Consider the following 25,053-nt stretch of genomic DNA (forward strand, 5'->3'; position numbering starts at 1 on the left):
GAAGTTCAGGTGCCTGAAGAGCAGAGTTCTCCGCTGTTGAAAAATGATTGTAAATGCTGAAATTATCACTTAAGGTAACAAAGCTTTTTATTGGCAATTTTCTGTGTTCTGCTGTTTGAGTATTTAGTTTTAAAAATGCTTACTTCTTCCAGCTTAATTTAAGTTTTATCAAAATATTCTCAGCATGTTTGGAAGAGCCATCGTTATGAGCAATGCAAGAATGGTGATTGGAAGGAGCTTCATTTGTAGTGAAGTAGGTATTTGTAGAGCAGACTTTTTTATTATTGAACTACTCTTACAGTTGGAAGATAGGTCATCTTCTGTGAAAGATTTTAGGAAAAATAGTTTCATCTCTTTTATATAAAACTTTATATAAGACTGCTCCTAGTGAGGAATGTGCTATCTATGCCATATTTGAGACTCTTATTGTTTACCACTTCACCTGTTTTTACAACAGGTTTGGTTTTTGAAGGTTATGTTGTGACTTGCTAATGAGAGCATTGGATGTTAGAATCTCCTTCAGTAGTTTTGGTTTATGTTTTAAATAGCAGCTTGGAAATGTTTATGTCCTTTACATGTTTCCTGTCAGGGCTAAAATAGTTTGTTTCATACTTTGAGTGTGTTGTTTCATGAAGAAATCTAGTAATTCAGTTTGCATGGTAGTTGATACTGAGTAGAGATGAATGTTTTTATCCTTGAACTGACATGATGATTACTCTTCATATCTGCAGAAGGCAAAAGTTCTAGTTGTTTTCTTTAAAAAATAATGGTAATTGTTTTTTCTATATTAAATTAATTATTTGGTTGAGTCAAGTTTGTGGCTTGGTTCTGGTGGGTTTTTTGTTTTAGGGTTTAGTTTTTTGGGTTTTGAAATTTTATTTGCTTTTTTTAGTTGTATGGTTTAGAGACTGAGTCCTTCTAATCCACATTGAATTTTCAGTTGAAATTGTGCTGCAGATAAATCTGAGAAAATACAAGCAGTAAGCTATTGCAGTTTAAGTGATTTTGAGGTTCCAGCTGATTGATTGACTCACCATGGCCGCACTTGCTTCTGGATTGCTGAGCAAAATGTTTGTAAATCACACGCAGTTGGTAAACCTTTAGTAAGAGGGGAATGAAAAAATGAAAGGATAGCTGTTCCTGAGTGAAATTTTGTAATTGGTATTGTCTAACTGGAAAAGAAATAAATACGTTGCAGTCCATCATAAGCCCCAGTGCAAGAATACTTCTATTGTAATTTATGGAATATTATAAGTAACTTATATGGGCTATTAGTGACTTGCTTTGTGTAAATGATTATTAGTTTTCTTGTAAGGTAGTAAGTGAAAACTGGATTAATAATTTGCACATTGGTTATTCTATATATGAGTGACTGATAAAATCCAGAAGGACTTTCTGAAATTTTAAGAATTTCTTTGTAAATTATTTTATACAAAATATGCAGGTGTTGATGGAGTACTTAGGAATAAAGGTTTAAATTCAGTTGGTTTGAAATGCTGATCTTTTTTATTTCAGAATAATAGCTGTTTGAATTGCCTTGGGATTTTTCTTCTCTGTTTTGTTACTCTGAACTTTTGATGTGGTTTACACAATTTTGTTTACTAGTTTACTGTTTCTGGTACTTCAATTCTCAAGCTAAACCTTTCAAAGGGAAGTGAAGAAAACATCAACGTTCCTGATGTGCCTGTTAAGAAACACTGAGGTTGAGAAACGTGGCAGAACGCTGCTGGGTGGTGGCTGATGACAGTGTGTCATGCTTTGAATTAATTCTCCTTGGCACTGGCTGAGTTGATGGTATTGGAAGTCTGGAGACGTTCAGCTGCTGAGTCTGGAAGTTGTCAGTCCATCCAGTTTGTGCAGTCAGTAGGTGGAAAAGCTGCTCAAGTTGTCAATTCTGAATTAAGTGTGAAAAGTGTAATGTAACAAGGTAAATGAGGGACCTTGGTCTTTAAGGGAACGTGTTTGTTTTATCTGACTTAATCTAATTTTAAGAAACAGAGAATCAAGCCCTGAAATCAGAAAGTGTAGTAAAAAATACACTTTGTTTGTCCCATGAGAACTTACTAAGAATTAAATAATGGAATTATATTTAAGTTCAGAAATGCAGCATCCCATTGTTTTTAAGGTACCTTGCTGAATGCTGAACTGTTGATACAGGATATTCTGATTTGCTTCCAGTCACTTGTGTGCTTTGCGTGTGTTGCAGTTGCGTGCAGGGAGGGGACTGGTCCACACTCAGTTCCTCCCTGTGTCTGTGTGGTTTTTTCCTATTCCAAAAGAAACCAGAACATATAAACAGGGACAAAGCTGGAGATGTCCTGTGGTGCAACTCTTAAGTGGCTGTGAGGGAGAGCAGAACAGCTGCGTCCTGCACAGCGCGTCTGTCCTGCTTTGGATGTGCTGTCAAATGTCACTGCTCCAGCACGGACCTGGGGCAACAGGGAGAACTTGTTGGAATGAAAACCAGTTAAAGTGCAGAGAGAAGAAAGCAGAGAGCTGACTCTAGACACTTCCCTGACAACCTACATGGGAAATACTGAACAGTGTGGTCAGGGAATGTGCTGTGCAGTAAAGCCAAGGGGTGTAAAGCTGAGGTTGTGTGTACGGTGCCTTCCAAAAGCTGCTGCAGTCTGTCATTTAACAATATCTAAAGTACAACTTCTTCCTCAGCCCCAAGGACCTACTGTCAGACTACAGAGGCAGGAGGTAATTTTAAGATCAAGTAGGAGAAGGACTAGCTTACTTCTCTCCATGTCCGTGGTAGACAGACAAAGTCCTTCCTGCCTCCTCACGGGAGCAGCCTGGAAAGGTGCTTTCCTGGGAGAGGGCCTTGCCCTTTGCTTGCTTCCTATATCTGGTGGATTTTGTAGCTTCAGTGGATTTGTTTATGAACAATTTGTTTATGAACAATCAGGAGAGCTGTTACTGATCTATATACAAATTTCATATTCTGTTTTTCTTATAACAAAAACATCTCAGTTGTTTTAACACAGGCTGGACAAACTTTTGAAGCATGTTTTCTGGTGCACACTTGAAAATTCTTCTAGTGAAAGTGTCAGATTTTTGTGTTTATTTTTTTTTTAATGACAGGGTTGAAATAGTGCAAAGCTCTAATAATCCAATGAAACATCCTGCCAACCTGCATCATTTATTGGGTTTGCTATGCCTGGTATTTGCTTAGGAACTGAGTATACTACTTGTCTGCAGAAGAAAACTTCTTTCCAGAGAAGCTTAGAAGAAAGAAGCAATGGGGGACACACATGTTTCTTTTGAATTTGTATTTAACCATGTTGCTCTTAATGCTGCCAATTCCCAGTGGCCCGACTTATTTCCCTTTGAAACAAGCTATGGATAGCATCTAATCCTAATTAAAGTTTATTAAAGCTTCATAGTAATAGTAGAGTAATTATAGGTAGTGTAAAAGTCTCACTGATTTTTCTTTAATCAAAGTATAATCTTGTCTACAGCTGTATTAAATTTAAGCTTGTATGACAAACCTCTTGGTATGTCAAAGCTTATTACTTAATAGCAAACATGTTTTTTGTGGGAAGGCTGTGTTTGTACTGGGAGTGCAGTTTGAATCTTATGTGGACTTAATTTGAGGGCTCATCTGTTTTGATATACAGTACAGATTCTCTTTTTCGATGGAGTAGATGGACCAGTGTAGATGGGACTGATTTGATGCACAGTGCCAGTGCATTGCCACTATTATTAAAAGTCATCATTTTTAATGACAAGCTTGCTGAGCTTTCTTCCATGTTCTGTTTGGACTGTAGATTTTGAAATAATTCTTTAAATGTTTTTGCTTTGAGTTGCCAGTGTGTGTGCTTCTATTGGTAGTTGGGTTTTTTTCTTTTAGTAAATGACTCATTCTCCTGAGTTGCTTTTGTTTCTGGACTTTGTTTTTTGTTCTTCTAAGAGCACAGATAATGAATTATAGCAGAATTTAATAAGTTAAATGTCAAGAATACATTTCAACAAAGGGCTATCTTTGTAAAGAAAAAGCCTAACTGTTTTCAGAACAGCAATTTATTTTAAATGCTGATTAGACATGGAAAAGATTTACATATTAATTTCAGTTCTTTTGCAGTGTAAGACCAGTTTCTAGCTACATATTTTTTACCATTGTTTAGAAAGTTCAATTTCTATATTAAATGGGAAAAGCCTTTGACAGCATTCTGGTTTTTACGTATGCTTGTTATTCTGGGTAGTATTTCAGTAACTTGCATAATTACAGTAGCAGGAACACTGAAGTTGAGAAACCTAATTTTAAAATCTGAGAAGTAGGAGAATTGTTAATGTGGATGTTGTAGCATAGAAGTAGCTTGTGTTGGAGGCCCCAGACGGTAAAGATGGAATTAATAGTTTAGGCAACCCACAGAATGCTTGGGTATAGTTCTATAATTAATGGAAATTTCGGTGTTAGAAAAACTCCTTCATAATATAAACAGTCTTCAGCTGCAGTTGGTGCTCTGCTGTTTGTGGCGTTGCTTTGCAGTGCCCAGCCCGGGCAGTGTGTGGATCGTGGCGTTGCCCTCTGCCGGCTGCAGCTCAGCTTTCAGCGAAAGGAAAAGGCATTGCCGTGCTTGGGGAAGGCATTCAAGGATTCTTCCTTGCAAGCGATTAGCTGTGTTGTGTTTTTTACAGTAGCAGTGTGTTCCCAGGTCTGTGGAATGGCATCACTTGTTCCATGACAACTGAATAACACCAGGACTGTACAAAGAAAACATAATGTGTGATTGTATAATTCCATAGCAGGGACTACCACCCTTAAATATTAATGTGGAAATAAAAAACCCCCACAGATTAATTGTATAACTTTTTTATAATGTTATGAGATTGTCATTGGTGCCGGTTGAAATGTGCCTTTGGCCTCTGTATGGGATAGTGGTATTTGTAACCTTTTGGTGGGATTTGGATTTGAATTCCAAGTGAGTGGATGTTTCAAAAAAAAAAAGTATTCATGTCCTTCAGACCACTTTCATTCATTTGCTCTTTTGTGGTTCTTGGTAGGTAGAATATTTTTATCATATTTTATCTACAGTTGTCACTTTTCTGTTTAATTCAAAGCATTATAAGTGAGTTATGAGAAAAATCACCCGATGACCCTCCATTCAAGGAGTTTGGTAGTCAGGGGGGACTAGTCATCTTTCTGTAATTTTGCATATGCTTTTCAGGATTGAAGCCACTTAAATTTGGAATAAAAAGCTATCAAGCTTATCCTAACTGCTTGGTTTAAAACAAAAAAAAAAGAGAGGGGAATGGTGATGATACTGAAGTACAAAGAACAACCAAGTGATTCAGTGTACACAGTGTCAGCAGCTTAATATCTCTGCTCTAGTAGGTGAACTGTGAAAAATTTCAGAGTATGTTTCTAGCCATTATAAATGTATATTGACTTGGGAAGAAAAATGTTATCTTGTGTTTTGTCAGTGTTGGACAGTGTGACCTGAAATCTGCATATAGATGGAGTTGTCTCTGATTTTTATACCTGAAAGGATCTGCCATTTGGAAAATTTCCTTATGGCAGTTAAAGGATTAAAACATTAGTGGAGGCTGTTTCTTCTTAAACTGCCAATCGAGAACACTGATGCTGGAAAGAGGTTCTTTTTGTACTTTAAAAATGTTTTCTGTGTTTTAGAGTCCAAAAAATAGCAAGATTTGATAATATCTTTCAGAGATGTAGACAACTACTCCCTCAGGCTTTTCAGCTGAAAGGGTGTGAGATACCAGCAGGACTTTGCAATTCCCTTGCCCCTGCTCCTCGTGCTTACTGGCAGATTGGTCATGGACACTGATGTGTTCTGCGTACTTTTTATTGGCAAAGAGATCTTAAGAGATTTGGATTATTGGTTGTTTATTTGTGTGTGTGTATGTGTTGTTTTTTGGGTTTTTTAGCGTGTCTGAGGAAAACCATCGATGGGCACAGGTGTTAGCAGTGTAACATCCCTGAGGATTCTGTGGATATGATGGAAAATAGGTAGGATAGTCTGTGTAGAAAGCTGTACTGGAATAATTACCTTGGCAAGTTTTGCCGTGTTAGCAACCCTTTTAATCTGTGAGTCCAACATACCACGCATGTGATTTTTGCCCAGGACTAAGATGAGCATGAATCATGAGTCACTGTTTGAAACCGTAATTACCGTATCCTTGAACACCCCACCTGCCCTCTGCCCATTCCTCTCTGCTGGGGTTGGTCTGGTGTTGGGAACCTGTGAGAAGATTGTTCTGACGTTGGGAACCTGTGAGAAGGCTGCAGCACCTGCCCCTGGTTTTTTTTTGAAGCCAGTAGGACACAGCTAAAGAAATGGCTGATTAATATTCTGTAAGATTGCCTATCAAAAACCAGCTCATACAACCAGCTCTTGTTGCTGGCAGACCCATTTCCATATGTGGATTTCTTAACTTAAGCTTAAAAAATCCATCTTTTTTTAATTGTAAAATTGTGGATCTCAAATGAGCACCAGAATAAATCAGCCTTTGTTCATAAATACCAGCATTTAATTACTACTTGCGTTGAAAATCTTGACCCAGGAATGCATTGCAAATAAATACAGCCTCCTCCCAGACTATTTTCGCTCTCACTTTGTTGGAGGTATGGCTTGGCAGTGCCTTGAGTACAAATATTAAACTCCCAATTGTCAAATTTCTCCTCTGTGCTGGAAAATGAATTTTCCGTCTTTGGATGGAGCCGCACCCTTCTCTTTCGGTGTTTGGTTTCCAGTTAATTGCATTTGCTCTCTGTGTGGAATGCTGGAGTTCAAAACACAGAATGAAAATAAATTAAATTTAGTATTTTTATTAAAAAAAAAAAAGTTTTGGTCCTTACTTGATATAGAGAAGTCTTCAGAAAAGCAAGGGAGGAGCATATTGCTCTGGTGACCCCTTGTTTTCAGTATGAGGAACTGTGTAGTGAACTCTCACTACACTCTATTTGGGTAATATTTGTGGTTTGGACCTGTTACAAAAATATCTAGTTTGACATGATTAAAATTAGTGCAGTGTCATGTGTACTTAGGCAGTTCCTTTCAGTCAGGACTTGTACTTCTGCATCTTTATTGGCTGTCTTGAATTTTTATCACCATAAAATTAAACTCAGTATGGTCACTTCAACTGTAATTCAGGAATGTGCTGAACATTATTTTCCGTGTGACACCTGTCAGCTGTTAATAAATAGTTCAGGAGCAGATGATGTCAGAGAGCAAGAAATCTTTGCTTTTTGCAAAGGAGAGCTGAATTAACTAGGCCTGCTGCAGATCTTTGTTTAAAAGAAATAAAAATGCTGTAGTCAGATTAGACAAGTCCTTTCAGGTAGAATGTCCCTTGTTAAAAGGAAGGGAGATAACTTCTTCCTGATATTTTTAGAGTTTTTATGTAGTGTTATTGTGGCAATACCAAACCACTATTGCATTGCAGTTGGATGTGTCTGTGAAATCTGATGTGGGTTTTTTTCTCTATCTGAATGTGTGATCACTGGGAGTTTCCTCGGCTGTAAACCAGCAGCAGTATGGAATTAATGACAGTGGGTACACACAATGCCTGGTGTGGAAGGAGTAGAAATGAGAACAGCTTGAAAACTTCTCCCTTTATTCGCTAAGCAGTTGAAAAGTCAACACATGAGAGATTCTCCTTTGGCAGGAGTAGAGGAGCTTTGATGTAATGATTAACTAATTTAGAAACTTAGCAGCGAGTAGCAAGACAGTTAAGCAGCTTTTGCAGTTCTGCACCTGCCTTGAAATGTCTGGGGTTATGTTGGGAGTTGGAGTTTCCTGATAAAGTAACGAGCTGCCTCATTCCTTGTGCTTTCATATAAGTAGATCTTCTCTCCTGGTGGAGTATCTGGTAATCTCAGCTTCCGTTGTGGTTTTACTTCAATTTACTTGCAAATGAAAAATGTAATTGTTTGCTGATAGAAGTTTAGTAGCCCAATTTTCTTTAGGAAAATTTCCATTTCAGTTAATTTTCTGTTAGTCACTTGGGTATCTTGTTAGCTCAAGATTTTCGAGGAAGCAGAAACAATGGATAATATTAGTGTTGCGTTTTTCTTTCTGAGTATTTACGGACAGATGCTGATAGTATTTCAAGATTTCCTCTTATTTTTAAAACATTTTTTTCCCTTTATCTTCTACTTTTTGTGTCATTTTTGCCTATTCTTCAGTGTTCTCCCACAAAAACAATTTAGTGGGTTTCTTTAGTAGGTGTTGAAGATATTTGATGTTAGTTTTTATTTATGCAAGGTTTTCATAAGGTCAGTCAAAATTTAAAGACCAGGAGAGATTTATGCCTTACCTTTGTGCTCTTAAATTAAGTCACAGTTCTATCCAAACACGGCAAATCTCCCTTTTTATGTCATAATTTTCATTGCAGTAGTCAGAGACAAAACCACAGTTTATTTTGGTCTTGCACTTCATTAAGTTGGCCGAAGAATGTTAACTATCAAGTTTAACTATTTTTTGATTGTGAATTTAAGAATAAAAATTTTAGTTTTCTGAATAGCCTTAGCATTTTTCCCTAGTGCAGGATGTTTATGGGGGCTTTTGCCTCCTGAAGGCAAGAGTAAATTGCAATCATACATTTCAAACCTTTAGAAACATGTATTTGAAAAGAAATTATGGTTATATATGGGAACCTGCTCTTTGCACAGCTTATTTATTTTATCTGGATTCTTGTGTCCTACAAACACAGTCTCTGGGACTTTGTACACTTCAAGAGCGTGTTTACTTTCCTTATTGCAAAGTTTGACTGTGTCATTTTGCCAAACTCTCATTACATTTATGATAATAAATAATTATGTTTAACTCTCAGTCTAGTTTTGTAGGCAAGTATTCCTGTAATGGCATCAGAATTGATGAGTATTTCACCAATACTTTACACTTAGAAGTGATTATCCTGAGGAAGCCTGAGTTTCTGGGTAATGGGCTATTAAGGTGTTTTGTTTCTTTATTTTAAAGTCATATTAAGTTGCAATGTATTTCCGTAGTTGATTAACACAGAGAACACAGGAGCATTCAATGAAACCTCAGAAAGTCACCTTGGCCGTGTGTTTTCCCCAGGGTCAGTGTTTGATGTGGACATAGAAGTTGATGTCAATGATACAAAGTAATCACTGGTGTCACAGTGATATGTGATACATGGCTTGGAGAAATGTCTGGTGTAACGAGAGGCTGAGCTTCCTTAATGAAATAAAGCACAAAACTTCTTTACAAGAAGTTTCAATTTCCTTCTAGAAACCTGTTCTTCATCTACTTTTTGCTGGTTTTATGAGTCCATTGCACGAGTCAGCTTTTTCATATGGAGCAGGAAAATTTTTGTCAAAGTCTGTATGTTGTGTAAGATACTGTCATCTGTGACAGCAGCAAGACAAAATAAGTCACTTTTTATATTGCTTTAGTATTCTGCTGAGTCAGTTTGAGCATCTTCGAGTGATGTGTGAGTAATCATTTCTTGGGAATCTTTTTCTTGATTGCACTTTATCAAATCTCAGCATTTTCAGGATGAGAATTTCACATGGAATCAAAATAGTAATTGAGAATTTCCATGTAGGCTGAAAATTAAATATCCTTTGTTTTCCTCAAGAAAATAGTATATAGTTAGTACTGAGTTGAGGGATTTTTTTTGTAAGAAACTTTTCTGCATTGTCTATATTCAGAATGGAGTTGCATTTCCTTTTCTGAGGCTGTTAATGTCCTTAATCTATTCTGTGTTTCCTGTACAAGAGGAAGTTTTAAAGCCTGGCATATGTGAAGGGACAGACTTTCATTCATCTGTGAAGAGAATAAATTTGAAATTGTTCTAGTTGTCCTGAAACCATCCAGAATTTGTAGCAGAAGGCTGATATTCAGAAATTCTTGCGAACTGTGAGGACAGAAGTCAAGTAAAAGAGACATTCTAAAGAGTAGTAATTAGTAACTATGGTGACAGATGTCTCACTGTAACAAGTCAGTCAGCTATATATAAACCAAATTACTTGTAAATTAGAACTCTTCCTCTACATCTCTTCTTTTTAAAAATAGCTTTTTGCATCAAAAGTAGTGACATTGATGTGTAGAGAGGGATCTATTTTTGTATGGTGTTGTCACATTTTGTGGTAAAACATTTTATCTTGAGGTTTTTGGCAAGTATCTTGTCATTCTGCTCCTTTTGACAGTGAATGCCTTCCTGGATTATTTGAGTAATCTATGGATAGATCAGCACTCGTGAGCAACTTGTACCTTTCTCAACCTCTTCATTCCGCACCTTGTGCTTCCTGCAGAAAATTTTATGTAGAAGAGGAATTAATATTATGTGTCAAGCCTGCGATTGCTTCAGCTCACATCCTTCAGCATGAACCTTCTACATGAATGTACTTACTACAGTGTTGAGGAAGGAGGCCTTACTGCATAGTGGGGGGTGGCCAGGACTTGTTCTTCTGAGCCTGGGTGTTTGAGTGCATTTTGCCATTGTGGAATGTGATTATTGGGAGGTGTTAACTGCACAACTGTCAAGTTCGGTTAGAAAGTCTTGTTTCTAGGAAATACTTTGTGAGGTTATTTGAATGCCACCAGTTCTGCAAGAGGAGAGTGAAGGCAAATAGGTGAGGAAGGGCAACCATCCTTTCTGATAATGTTTCTATTTGTGGTGGTTGTGCAAAGTTTTGGTTGAGTGCACAGTTGGAGGAGAAATGTTGTTTTCAGTATGATCTATTACTTTAATAAAGGTATATGATCATCTCATAGAAAGGATTTTTTCCTATATAAACTAACATCATCATAATACTACTGTATTTTTTCCAGTTTTCTTGTTTTAGATGTTTGGAGTGTTGATAGTTCCTTTTAGAGCTGAAGTAAATAAAAGCAGTCTGAAAGTGGGTTAGTGATGTTCATGCAGGTCTGTGCTGTCCATGGGGTTGTTGGGGGATTCAGGAATTGTAATGCAGTTTTACTTATATTTTCACAGAATCCCAGAATGGGTCAGGTTGGGAGGGACCACAGTGGGGCATTTGGTCCAGTCTCCCTGTTCAAGCAGGAGCACGTGGCACAGGATTGTGTCCAGACGGTTCTGGAATATCTTCAGTGAGGGAGACTCCACAACCTTTCTGACCAATCTGTTCCAGTGCTCAGTCACTGCACAGGAAAGAAATTCTTCCTCGTGTTGAGGTGGAACTTCCTGGGCATCAATTTCTGCCCCTTTCTTCTTGTCCTATTGCTCAGCAACCCCAAGCAGAGCCTGGTCCCTTCTCTGACACCTCCCTGCAGACACTGACAGACATTGATGAGGTCTCCTCTCATTTGTCTCTTCTTGAGGCTCAACAGGACCAGCTGCCTCAGCCTTTTCTCATAAGAGAGATGCTCCAGTTCCTTAATCATCTTTGTTACCCTCCCCTAGACCCATTCCAGGAGCTCCTTGTCTCTAGTAGTGAGGAGCCCAGAACTATGTATTTATGAAAAAGCATATATTTCATAAAAGCAAAAACGATGCAGATCATCATGGTTTCTGACAGCTGTCTCCTAATGCAGAGAACTTCAAGTTCTGGTTACGAACTGTATTTTAAGTAGTTATGTATTTTATGTACTGATTCTGACATAGAACAGTTGACAGAAATCAGGTGGTTGACATTGTAAATACAGCCTGCTCTCTGCCATTCTCTTCTTGACTGATGCTGCTGCTGTGGAGGTGTGAGTACATGGCTTAGGAACCAGCTTCTAAAGTAGGCTCATTTTTAGCCCAGGTCATTGTTATGTACCAACCAAATTAGGCAAACTGAAACCACACTGGGTTGTTCAGCTGTCCCTGCCATTGAGCCAACTTTGCTGCTTTCTCTGATGGGTAAGAGGCAGATAACCAGGATGGTGGTGGGTTCAGCTGCCTCATTTCTTTTGTCCAGTACCACATGTAAGTTGAAGACCTCAGTCTGGAATGGTATAATGGTTGTGAAAGGTGTGGGGGACTATGGGTTGGAGTTGAGGGCAGCAATGCATAATTACAGGCAGGTGGTAGAGATTTTCCTCCTCATTTTCATACACGTGCACAAACCTTGAATTGTGAGTAGGGTTTTTTGCTTTTGTTTTAAACTGGAGAACTTGGATTGTGATACAGTTTGAGGTCCTATGTTTGAACTTCTAGCCATATTCTGCCAATCTCTTTAGTACTAATTGTTTTGAAAATGCAAGAATACTGCTTGAGAATTATATTTGGTAATAAATAGCTGAAACCCTTTGAATAGAATGTTTTTAAGCTCTACATTCCTAGTTGTAAAACTGAATAAATAAAAGTATTGCTTAATCTTTTTAGTAGCTTTTTTGTTAATAATGACCACTTCCTTATATAAATTTAAAAAATCCTTGTAAAGGAAATGTCTGACATCCTCTTTCTGCATTTTTCTGATGTAAAGTAGATTATGTGGATACCTGCAAATATGAAAGAATAGTATAGAGCTATTGACTAATAGTAACCTTGAGTCCTGAGCTTTTCACCATCAGACAGGTTCTGTTACAACTACTTGCAAATGTGGGGGTCAGATAGTGATTTAGAAAGTAAACACTTTTGCCTAATGGGCTCAACAAGTACGAGGTGGCTTTAACTCTGCAAACATGCTTTCGTGTGTTTCTTTTTTTGTGAATGCTTTTAAAATTCTGATAGGCGTAAGTGTATCTGTAGAGCTCACCAGCTAAAAAAAGCATTGCAAAGTTGTATGTCAAAAAAGAGGTCTGTGCTGAAACATTTGGAGGTACAACACACCTGGGCATGTTTGCTTTGTTCTGTTGAGAAAGGTGACATTTTTATTTATAATATTAGGAAGAAATTCTTTACAGAGAGGGTAATCAGGCATTGGAATGGGCTGCCCAGGGAAGTGGTGGATTCTCTGTCCCTGGAGGTTTTTAAGATGAGACTGGATGTGGCATCAGTGCCATGCTCTAGTAACCGCGGTGGTAGTGGATTAGGGGTTGGACTTGATGACCTCAGAGGTCTTTTCCAACACAACTAATTCTATGATTCTATGACTTTGCTACCGAGGAACACGCTGGAGCAACTCAGGGTTGTGGAAAGCATGTGTTTTGGGCACAGGTTAAGCTGTTGCTTCCTCTCCATGCTGGGCATTGCCTGCCTACCTAAGGTGCTGCTTCCTCCTCCTCCCCAAAAATCCATCCATCTTCCCTTCCCTGTTGCAGCCCCTGTGTCCTTTTCAGGCAAAGTCTGCAGACTCTGCTCACACAGAAGTTCAGCTGAGTGACAGGGCCTGTAGTGAACTTCAAAGCACTTAAATGACCAGGACATGGCAAGCAGCAGAGGGATTAATATTTTACAGCACTTCAAATACATCTGGAAAGGCCGAACTGTGTTTATACCCAGACTTGGTTATGCTGGCACAAAACTGCTTTTACTGCCACCGTTTATTTTGCTTGACAACAGGTATGAGCAACCAGCAGGGTTGTCCTGGCAGTGCAGTCAACAAAACTTCAAGGTGTAAACAGACGCGGAACAACTTGGTCAGCAGAAGAGCATATTCCCTGCTGTCCTTTCCTTCCTGCCCCTTGGAGCTACTGGCAGGTTTGGAAGGATAGCACTGAATTCCTGGGGGTAGCTGAGGATTTTAACCTTTTTTCATCAGGGTAGCTGGATTTACATTAGGCTTACACTTTGAGTTGAAAACTTGGAGTGACTTTTTTTTGTCCAGTGCTATATCAAAGAAGGTTATTTTTTTCTCTTTTTCATTACTGCACAGAAAGAGTGATTAAGTTTATTATTTTTTTCAAAGATGTTACTGAAAACTACTACCAAGTTTTACTTCACTCTGGAGATATTTAATACTTATGATCCCTGAATAGCCAACTGCCACTCCTTCACTCCGTTCAATCTGACTGGAAAATCCCTTTCTTCACAGCTGGTTGCTTTTAGTTTCATAGCGCGTGCCTGCTTGAATCATTTTAAAAAGATCTCATAAGAACTCTAAACTTAATAAACTCATTTTGTTTCTAAGTTAAAGGATCTGGAGTTTAGTAAGCGAAAAGCTATTAGATCTGTGTGTTTAAGAACTAGAAAACTAAATAGAAAAGCAATTTTGCTTGCTGCACCCCACCCTGTGAATTATGCTTGCTTATGGAGACAAATTCTTCTACTTCCTTGATAGGCGGGTGGAGTTGGGCAAGTGAGAGGAATGGAATTTAGGATCTGTCTAAGCAGACCAGAATGAAGAACTCAATCAATTGGATCTGGAGATAATTTAGCATTTGAACTTCTCTATCTTACAGCCAAAGGACTGACTTGGAATTCAGTATGGTTTGCACAGTGTACTCTGTTAGCAGAAGTGCTGCCCCCCAAATGAGAAAATACTCAGTGTTAACACTTCAAGGAAGATAAAATAATCTTTTAACAGTATGGGAGAAAAGCTTCCTAGCTGCAAGTGTGACAGATGTTGGCCATGTTAGTTTGACCCTGGTATGTATTGTTTTAAAGTCTTTGGCTTTGCACAGCCTGACTTGTGCTCAGTGTACTTCTCTTCCTAGTTGAGTTCTCAGCATTAAACGAGTAAATGAACACAGTTGTGCTATTGCTTAGTCAAATTCTGAGCTCAAGCATTACTCCAGGGCAAGTATTCCAGTTTCTAGATCCCTATTTACTTGCTGCTTTTGAGTATTAGCTTTAACACTCGGGGTGCATTTATAATGCCTGCATTAATTGTTCAGTGATTATGTATTGTGAGTAGGGGAAGAATCTGTCATCATTAACTGCAGCATTTTATGGCTTAACTGCTCTGGCTGACAGCCTTGCTGCCCCTTGGTGGCAGTAACTGTGGCGAAAGTGAAGCTGCCATCTCCTTAGTGGCTGTAGTTCAGAATTTGACAATTTAAATCTTTCTGGTTTAAGCTAATGCCTCAAAGCCTCAAAGGTTTAATGGGACCCTGAAGCACATGAGAGTTGTGTTTACTACTTTCACACAGGAAATAAGGGATGAGGAGAAGAATGGCATGTTCTGAAATTGGGATTCTCTTTCTACATTAGTTGTCTAGGCAGTGAAAATACATGCAATAAATAAAATGCAATAATGTTTAACTTTCTGTAAAAGGCAATAGCCTACATTTTGGTACTTATTAATTATAAATTCAGCTATGGAATAAGGCTGAAATAGCTTTGACTATATGCTGTGGTTTGTGTCTGCATTTTTTGATGTAGAAGTGGTTCCTCTTCACTGAATCTCTAATCTCTGTAGACAAACTCAGTTCTCCAGTAATTCTCCTCAGTGTAACTCTCAGCATAACTGCCCTGAATGTCCTGAACTACAGTTTCAAGCTGAGTTAGATGGAGCAGCAATAACATGCCCTTAGAATGGCAATGGATGGCTGTACACAGTGATAGCAAATATTACAAATATTAAAAAGTTGGTCAGTTGTTTGTTCCTGTTGTTGGACTGTAATTAAATCCAGGTAATTAAATCACTGAAAAAGTGTGCTACTTTCTTTGCAAGATTTTCTATGCATCTCTGAGCCTGTTTTTTGTCTTCTCTGAGATCCTTCAGAAGTGTCTCACCCTATATCAGGCCAGCATATGGCTTGGGAAACAGAACACCTCATGACATTCTCACTTGTCAGACTAAGTAAGGAGTTCTTTTCAGCCTCTCTCTCAAAGGTGTTACAGTAGTAATCATGAAACAGAATTGACTTTGTCATTGTTATTTGTTTTTATTTCTTTGAAGAAAACAGTTTACCTACATTTCATAAGTAAGGTTAAAATCTGTCCTCCTGGAGCAATTTGCAATTTCCTGATATCAGTTAAAATTGATATATTTTATGTGGTTAACATAAATATCTTATAGTCTGGGACCCCTGCGGAAGAATTTTAATTTCACTAATCAGGAAATATTAGGAATTTATTATGGGGAAAAATCGTAGTGGTATCTAACTGCATGAAAATAACACATGGACTGTGATTTAACAGGTTGTTGATACTCCTCTGAGTCATTGACCTAGAAAGCAATGGAACTTAAATGGAATGTGATTTTTATACACCACAGGTCAGAGCAGAGGAGGTACTTTTTTGTTCAGTTTGCAAAACTGAATAGTACCTTGAAATATTATAAATATGAAATGTGTGAAATAAGTACATAATTCCTTGCAAAGCAGGGAAACAAAGATCTGTAGGGAACTTCCTCAATGTAGTTTCTAAGGATGGGCTGTACTGGAGAAGTTTGAGTGTACTGATGAACTACAAGTTTCATTTTAGAATAAAGTTTTCAGAAATTTTGTAGAAGCAGCATGGTAAGGTGTCTGCAATTAACTGAGCTTATTAATGGTGTATAAGCGAGAGGGGATGTAAAGAATAAATTATTAAAGAGGAAATATGGGCTAGGATATCTCTTTTTGTCTGAGGTGTTATGATAATGGAGAATAAGTTTCTTGAATACTTTGTTACCTTGTATTTTTTAAGAAAGGGGGAAACCACCACTCAAATGATACACATAGTTACTGTGTGAATTAAGGATGTGATAATCCTTTAAGAGTCCTCAAAAGCTGAGTTGTTTTGAATGTGTGTGAGCTACCTTCTCTGCTCTGCGTCCAGCTCGTCGTTAATATGAGGAACAAAAAGGCTGGGACTTTCCTCTGAAGCGAGGTGTGATTTATGAAAGCTGGTATAATTAGGCCAGTATATGCTGCCCTTTTTTCCGGCAGTACCGGCTGAAGCACCTTCTCGTGTAACTTGCGTCAGCTCTCGAAACTGGTTTGCGGTGACTAAACAAACGCCTGAGCCGGTCCAAGTGAAGAGGTGGTGGAGCAGCTCGGCAGCGAGCGCTGGGAAGGGAAGGATTCATCCCTGCTCCGTGAGCTGGCACTGCTGCCCGAGCCTGGGCTGCGCTGAGGAGCAGGAAGGACAAATGGTGCTGGTTTGGCAGAAGGCGCTGTGTGACACAGCTGCTGTGGCAAAGGCGTTGGTTCGGGAGTTGGAGAGCCCGCCGAGGGTACTGCATAATTAGTAGTGCATCACATACCAGTGCACGGCCAGGAGTGCTAGTTCATGTATGGACACGTTTGATTTAGGGCTTGCGCTTCATTTTGTTTCCTAAAGATAACTTTGCTAATTATGCAAAAGTGATGGAGGGACTGACCTTTGAGAAAGATCACTTGAACTGGTGAAAACTGGTATGGAAGTAACATTTGAATTCCCTGCGTGGAAGGGACCAGCTCAGCGGGTTGCTGAGCAGTGGCTCCATTAAAGATAACTGAATCCTTTATGCCAAGACTTGAAGTCAGTGCATTTCCCCTTCCTTAGACATCAGCTATTAACATGTGGCTGCTATTACTTATTTCTTTACTAGATGCAGGAAGAAGAGTTTACAAACAGGATGAAAGGACTTGAAGATTATCACTTTCCTGTGTATGTTCAGTAGTATGCACTTACTGCACACCAGTTATATAATATTACATGTAATTTGTATTTTCTGTGGCCATTTGTTTACGAATTTCTTTTTGCAGTTTGAACTTTGTGTCTGCTCCTATTTTGTGAGTTTTGTGTGGCTGATGCTGTGTTGCACTTCTTTTCCTGTGGTCACTCTCCTGTATTTCCTTGTGCTGTCTCGCCTGTGCCCTGTTTGCAGATTCTGCAGAAGTGTGTTTGCAAGGGCAGTGATTAATCAAAAAGTTGGGAGGGATAAAAGGTAGATATTATGCATAGGGAAAAAAAGGGTGGGGAAAAGCAAATAAGCACAGTATTTGTTTCTCCTTGCCTGTGACTCACTTTTTCATAACAGAAGAATTTTCAAATGAAGCAGAAGGCTAATTGAAAACAAACAGGAAGCAAAAAGTAATTATCTGTGCACTGAATCATGAGAGGGTTCAGTCCTTTCAGACTATTAAATTAACAAGCTAATTAATTTGATTGGCTTTTAAATGTATAACTGTTATAAAAGCTATATTATATACTATTATATTAATAGATAGTATTTCATAATATGGAGAGTATTACTTAGAGTAGGGTGGGTCTGATTATTAATGCAGTGAATGCAGTCATAATTTGTTATCCTTAATTTGTGTTTACCCTCATCTTTATTTTCTGTTCCTTCAATTTAAGATCTAACGCGTATCTGTTGGGGTAAAAAAAAAAGTCTTTCACATACTGCTTTTCATTCTGTTTCTTCATACACCTATCTGAGCTTTCCTGTGCTGGCATTCCCGAGTCCCATGTCCTGGACAGAATGCAATTCAAACTCTCCAGTTAGGGCTGCTGCTTTATGCTACTTGGGGTAAACATATAAGATAGGTTTCATATACTTGGTGTAATTTCCCAGTAAAAGATGTGAAGAGCCCTAGTGCTGGGCTCTCACTGCATTCTAAACCCACCTTCTCCCTCGACACTGTGGTTTTGAGTTATATATCACTTTTTCTGAGGAGTGCAATAATAGAGGCAAATAAAAGCATGTCAAATTCTGCATGGAATCCTGAAAACAAAAGGAGTCAATTGCTTCTGTAAGCAAAACATGGGAATACATTCATTTCACTGAAGGCAATATCTTCCCCCAACCTTATGCCTGCTTTGGGACTTGATGAGATCCTTTATGAGTGCAGGAAGCCAGGGATTTTTGCCATCCCACCAGGTTTCTGTAGTAGCTGTTGTCAGCTTGAACTGCTGTGACTGACTCATTTCAGTAGTTACACCTGGCCAGTTTGTAACATCCTAGTCCCCTCTTTGATGCTGTCTGCTCATGAGCTCTTAGCCAGAGACTCCAGTCTCCTGCCAGGTGACTCATTTGTAACCTGTTCTCAGATGCAGCAGTTTTGACTACAAGTCTTGTGTCATGAGCAGTTTCAGATTCAATAAGTTGCTATTAACATTTAATTAACTCTACAAATGGATATTTACAAAGGCACTTGATGCAGCAATCTTGAGATTAACTTAGTGGCGTGAACTAGTGTTGGCTGAGAGGTAAAAGCAGCCTGTTGTTTTCCATTAGTTTCACCATGGTCTTATGATTCCTGAATTCTGTCTTCTGATAAAGCTTTTCCTTATGTCCTCAGTGCTAATCTTCCCTACAACAAGTTTGTCATGGAACACTCTTACCTTAAATGTATGAGGAGTTAGAATTTTTGTGTGTTGACCAACATAAATATAAATTCTTACATATATGTGGCAAAGGGTATTGTTGCTAATGGTGTCTGTTCCTTTCTGTGCAGGCAGTTGTTCAAGTATAGTTTGTAGCAATTATTTCCATAATGTTTTTACTAGAATTCAATTGTATGTTAAACAGCTAAAAATCAAATACAAATATTTCTTGATAATGGGAAGGTGTGGCATCCTGAGGAGGGTGTTTTGAGCTTGATACATTTATTCTCTTCTATACTGGGAGATCAGGTTATATTTTCTAGCAAATAAAATTCTACTTGAGCTTATGTTTCATCATACTTGTCTTATTTTCACAGATATTTTACTATTCTTTTTGTTTGTTTTTACAGTTCTATCTTCAAGACACTAAAAGTAGTAATGGTACCTTTATTAATAGTCAGAGACTGAGTAGAGGATCTGAGGAAAGCCCACCATGTGAAATAATGTCAGGTGACATCATCCAGTTTGGTGTAGATGTGACGGAGAACACGCGGAAAGGTAAGGGTATGGATCATTTTCTGTTTTTTCAAGTGTTTTAATTTAGAACATCTTATTGCAATTCAATGTTTAGAAGTAAACAGTATTCCCATTGTAAGAAAATAGTTTTGTTTGGGGTTTTTGTGTTACTTCTCTCCTCCTGTGCTGGCAGTGAGTCCTGTGGCCGTGCAGTAAACCGGATCAAAAAACTGCTCTGCTGAAAACACAGGCTTTATTTCCACTCCCACACCCTCAGCTAGATTTTAACTGGGCTGTTTCCACAGCCCAACTTCTTCTCTGGCTGTACAGGTGCTAGTGTGTGCAGTGGAAATGCAGGTCTGGAAAAGGAGGCACAAGTGGGATCCCATGTTCAGTTATTACCTCACTTAAATTCATCTACAGCAATTTTAAAAGTGCAGCATAGGTGTGTGTAGTGCTGTCTTGGGGTTTTTGTGCTTGGAGTTCTTTTATTATTTTATATTTGTAATTACCTTTCAAGCCTATGAACCCTAATCATGTAGCAGAAGTATGAAACTGCATTTCTTGATGAAGTAGTCAGCATAGGTTTGAAATCAGCTAATTTAATTCTTGTCAAGAGTTTCTTTCTGTGACTGCTACTGATTTTGATTTCTTCAGGTACTTTAAAATGAGGATAGAAAAAGTTGTCAGCTGAAAAATGAGGTGATGGGATTTTTGTTTGGTTTGTTTTTCTTGCTGTCCTCTTCCCAGTGTGCATGCTCAGGAGATCTTGTATTCTGGCAATAGCTATTTGTCTGTGTTAATTCAAATGCAGACCCAATCTATTTTCTTTTGAATTTATGTAGTGTTTCAGGAGCCATTTCTTTCTCTTTCTGGAGACTGGTCTATATGGGGATTATTAACTGTAATCAGTATTATCAAGACTTTTTAAAAATACCTAATAAGTATGTTACTTTCTACAAACATTGAACTTCTGACCATATCTTGTAGAATCCTAACCCAGAAACACACAGATTTGGCAATAAAATGGCAGAACTGCCATCACTCCTCTTGCACTTTACTACTTTTCTGAACAAGACCTTCATAGAGCTTATCCTTAAAGAGAAGTGTATTAGAAAAGAATGAAAGAATTAATATTAAATTGGAATGCTGATGGTAAGGTTCTTTAAAACAAACAAATAAACAAGACTCCAAAACAAAGAAGCCTCTCTCAAACCAACCCCTCCAAAGCCCAACGAACCAATCCATAGTACAACAGTAGAATTTTTTTAAGAGAATTAAGTGAACAAAAGAAAAAGACAGTGCCTGCTCCATCTGTTACTCATGATTTCATCTTTAGCCAAGTAGGTTATAGTTCTCAACTCCGAAGTATCAGAGGAAGGTTAATGAAGGTTAAAGAAAACATTGTTAAGCAATGGTCGTGGTGAAATGTTCCGTCATGGAGAGCTTCTAGAGCTGTAGTGTTTTTGAGTGATTCATTGTAGTGAAGGTCTCATCACATTGTTTCACTTTTCTCAAAGATGATGTTGCAAAGGTTCAGCTCCAGGAGGTCTAGTTGAAATTGTCTGGGAGTTACTTAAAATGTTTCCATGAGAAGTGATTACAAATATTTGTGAATACTAGCAGTACACATGGAAGAAATCAAAGGAATGCATTGCATCTGATGAACCTGGAACTATTAATTTGATGAGATGCTACCCTCACTCAGAGAAGCTGAATTTGTTCAGGTGTATTTAGACTAAAACAATTTTTATTATAAGATTTAGGTGGAAGAAAAATTAGATTTTACTTGTTTTTATCAGCAATTATTTGCAGTTAGTTTATGGGAAAGTTTGTGGAAAGTTCGTGGTAAGCAAAATCCTTGCCATGAATTCATGGCAGTAGTAGTTCTTTCCAGTGGTTTTACAAAACACCATCCCAGTGACCTGTCATTTGTGTAATGAGTGATCAGATTGTGCAGCCTTCCTTGTCCTTTTCCCAAGCTTTGAACATAGGAGCTGTGCTCATGTTACTGATGAATGTGTTGAGCTTGCTAATGAGGAAGAGCATACAGGTTTGCTTTCCTCGCTCTCTGTGCTCCCCCAAGCAGTGAAGGGAGATCATATCATCATGCTGAGACACAAAACAGCTGCATCACAGTTTGGGTGTTTACCCATGAATGCCATTGGAATGCATATAGACACAGTTTTTTCACCAGTTCATTTCACGAGTCTTAGATGTTCCTGTTAATCTAATCTAGTCATGAAACAGACACGAAAGTAGTTTTTAAATTAGTGATTCCCTTTAAAACCACTTTGCATTTTGTTATTTACATAATGCCTTACTTGCACAAGACATTTCAGCATTCTGCTGGGTGTAATTATAAGGTAATGACAGGATGGGCAGAGTGTACTTGTCTATGTAAATTCTGAATTGTGTCAATATTGCTAGAATACATTTATTTTATTGTTCTGGCTTTGTCTTAGTAAATAATTTCCTTGCAAATGTAGTCTGGATTTGGTTCATTAAAATAGTGGCATGTTCAGTATGTGATTTTTCAGGTTATCAGGTATGAGCACTGATTCCTCAGCTTCCTGCTATGCAGCCAAAGTCAATAGCGGGCCCTGGAGAAGTGTTTCCATGCCTCCTGCTTCCTTATTTGTCCACTTGCTGTATTACTGACAAGCACAGAGGCCTGGCCGTATCCCTCTCCTTAAAACAGTACTTAGCTATTAACATCTTGCTGCGCTTTTCTCTGTGTTAGTGTGGTTTATACTCTTTTAGCACTTGTTAATTTTTCCAGTCAGCACCAGAGCACTCCAAGAGTTAACTGGTGGTATTTCCCTGCATGGAAAGGAGGAGCAGCCTTGCAAAGCAGGGTCAAATAATACCAGATGATTTAGTTCAAATACAGTTTATGTACTTTTTTCTAGTCAGGTTTGGACTCTTTCGAACATCTCTTCTGTCATGGGGTGTTTGAGGGAGCCTGTGCAGTGAGGAGCCCAGTGTGTTCTGGGGGGTGGTGCACAGACCCTCAGGGGTGTGAGGGGCTCCTCAGGGCTCCATAGCGGCTACCGAGGCTGCTGTTACCGCACTAGTGAGGGAAGAATAAACCCAGAGCGTTACTTGCGAATTCTTTCTCTAGGAAGCAAAAATTGAGACAAACAGAAATGTTTTTTATGTTCCCATTGTGCTCCCTGTGCAGCATAATCCATTGGGGTTCAGGGCAGCTCTTGGAAGGGTTTGGAGTGGTGAGATGAAGTGTGGGGCAGCACCATGTTTCGGAGGGGTGCAGAGAGCTCATGACTGGAGTGTGCCACAGCAAATGGAGCAGGAGCGGGGTTTAAGTCTGTGATGGGAGTGGGGGGAGGGTATCACTCCATGGTGGGAGCTGTGGATGTGGGGCAGGTGTTTCACTCCATGGTGGGAGCTCTGGATGAGGAGTGGGATGTCACTCCATGGCTGTGGGCCGGGGGTCACTCCATGGCCATAAGTCGGTCACTCCATGGCTGTGGGGCCGGGGGTGTCACTGTGGGGCCGGGGGTGTCGCTGCGGGCCGGGGGGGCCGCGGGGGGCGGGGGCCATGGCTGCGGGCCGGGGGGTGTCGCTCCATGGCTGCGGGCCGGGGGTGTCTCTGTGGTGTCACTGCGGACCGGGGTTTTCCCGCCCTGGGCGGTTCGCGGGGAGGTGCCGCCGGGCCCCGCGTGTCCGGCGCTGTGGCGCCCCCTGGCGGCGGCGCGGCCGCTGTGCCGGTGCCGGGCGGGAGCGGCGGCCCCGCGGAGCGCCCGAGGTGAGCGGGATCGGGAGACGGGAGCGGGGAGCGGGGATGGCTCAGTCCCTTGGGCAAACCAGAGCTTGCTTCGCTGCCTTGGCTTGGCATAGACCTGAATTGAAATGGTTGCTGCTGTCCTGTGCAGTCAGCGCTGTAGTCATGTTTTCTGTGTCGCTTTCCCTTTCCCTTAGGCTTTCTCATTATTTTTGCAGTTACAATTAACTGATAGCTAAAGGTCAGACTGCGGGGTTTGGGTTGTATTTTTCTTTCTTGTTGTTTTTATTTTATAAACTTATCAAAATGCTTGGTACCTTTTCCCAGTCACTGTCTTTTGCTAAATGCTCTTTATATTGTAATATTTTACACAAATAAAGCTCCTGCAGCTTTTAGGAGGTTTTTTTTTTTCCTGTCTGGGTGTTGACAGAAAAACTTCACAATTATGTAATCTCACAGCAGACCTACCTGATATGTGACCCAAAGGTAAAGGTATCTGTTGGTATTTAATTGCAGATACCCTAATGTTTTCTTATTGAAATCACTAATTTCCTCTTAAAGATTCTTCATTATGAAAGCTATGTATTACAGGCTACAGTTAATATTACTTTATATAATGTAATTTTTAAATGTTTTTGCAAGAATGGATTTGTTCCATTATAAATAAAGAGCCCAAACCTTGCAGATTAATCTATTTTACCCTGGCATATAAGTGTAATACTTTACCAGATCAGCTTGAAAAAACAAGGTGCTGTAGCCAGGAGGATGTGTCTCCAAAGCATTAGCTTTTAGCTATGGATAAAGGTTAAAAACAACTCGGCTTAGTTGGATCATTTCTCCTGTATTTTTAGATTCTATTGAGGTAGCTTCCTCAAAGACTTGTCTCATTCCTCTGGAGTATTACCGATGTCCTAAAATGCCCACTGCCCTTTTTTTCAAAGCTAGATTAACTGTTTTGCTGATATTAATAACTGTGAAAGTAGAGCAGCTATTTTGTATGTTGATAGGTGCTTGAGGTATAGTAATACATGATAGGTGACCACATACTCATTTGTATCTCTCTTGTGGTGGTATTTTGGGTACAATGTATCTTTCCATGTATCCAGAAATAATTTTTACTTCCCAATTCATAGAACCATACAAGGTAAAAACCAATTAGAACTCAGATATAATTTGGCTGTTTGCAAAGACATTGAAACTGGTATCAGTAACATTTTTGGGAAACATTGTGAAGAAAGCTTCATGTAGGAATCAAATATTGCATTTCCTCGTCTTATTCCTTAGAATCTCTCTGGAGTTCAAAGAATCTTGAATTTAGTCCTTGAGAAACAAGTTTTCCTCTCTGAAATGAGAGGCCACTTGTCTAGGGCTGTGCATTAGATGTGCACAAGCATCCCAAAATAGAGATGTTTTGTCTTGAATGATGCTGCTTATGGTGTTAGAGAGGATGTACTTCTCAGTGGTTCCTACACACTTCCTCTGCATTTCCTTTTTGATCCTTGTTTGTAAATAACAACTACTTGGCAAGTTCCAGATGTTGAAGTGAGTGTCAATGACACAAGTTGAGTGTGTTGCCTTTTGTCCCTGGATATGCTTGTAGGAATCTTGTCAAAAAGATGGCTCATTGTTTTGTTTATACCTCTGCATTCCCGTTACCTAGCTCAGGTAAGATGCATTCCTCCTTCCTCATTTTAGGTTCAAAACACACCATTAACTTTTTAAATTACTATAGAAAAGACAAGTTTCAGGTATTTCTTCTGCACGTGGAAGAACTGGAACTGGAA

The 25,053-nt window shown here is 39.1% G+C and overlaps 1 protein-coding gene across 23 annotated transcripts in view; it reads left to right on the top strand.

The window, feature by feature from the left end:
• The window catches only part of SLMAP (sarcolemma associated protein), an 87,608-nt gene that overhangs the window by 14,448 nt on the left and 48,107 nt on the right, over positions 1-25,053 (top strand). For 16 of the 23 annotated variants that reach the window (XM_027700995.1, XM_027700977.1, XM_027700985.1 and 13 more), the window contains exon 2: positions 19,419-19,572. In XM_027700995.1, coding sequence (XP_027556796.1) covers positions 19,419-19,572 — 154 coding nt within the window. Of the gene's footprint in view, positions 1-7,697; positions 7,843-16,706; positions 16,931-19,418; positions 19,573-25,053 lie in introns of those variants that run through there. The other 7 variants (XM_027700980.1, XM_027700984.1, XM_027700987.1 and 4 more) reach the window with 3 other exon arrangements.

This window comes from Neopelma chrysocephalum, unplaced genomic scaffold (assembly GCF_003984885.1).
Source record: "Neopelma chrysocephalum unplaced genomic scaffold, ASM398488v2 Primary Assembly neopelma1_147, whole genome shotgun sequence".
NCBI lineage: Eukaryota > Metazoa > Chordata > Aves > Passeriformes > Pipridae > Neopelma > Neopelma chrysocephalum.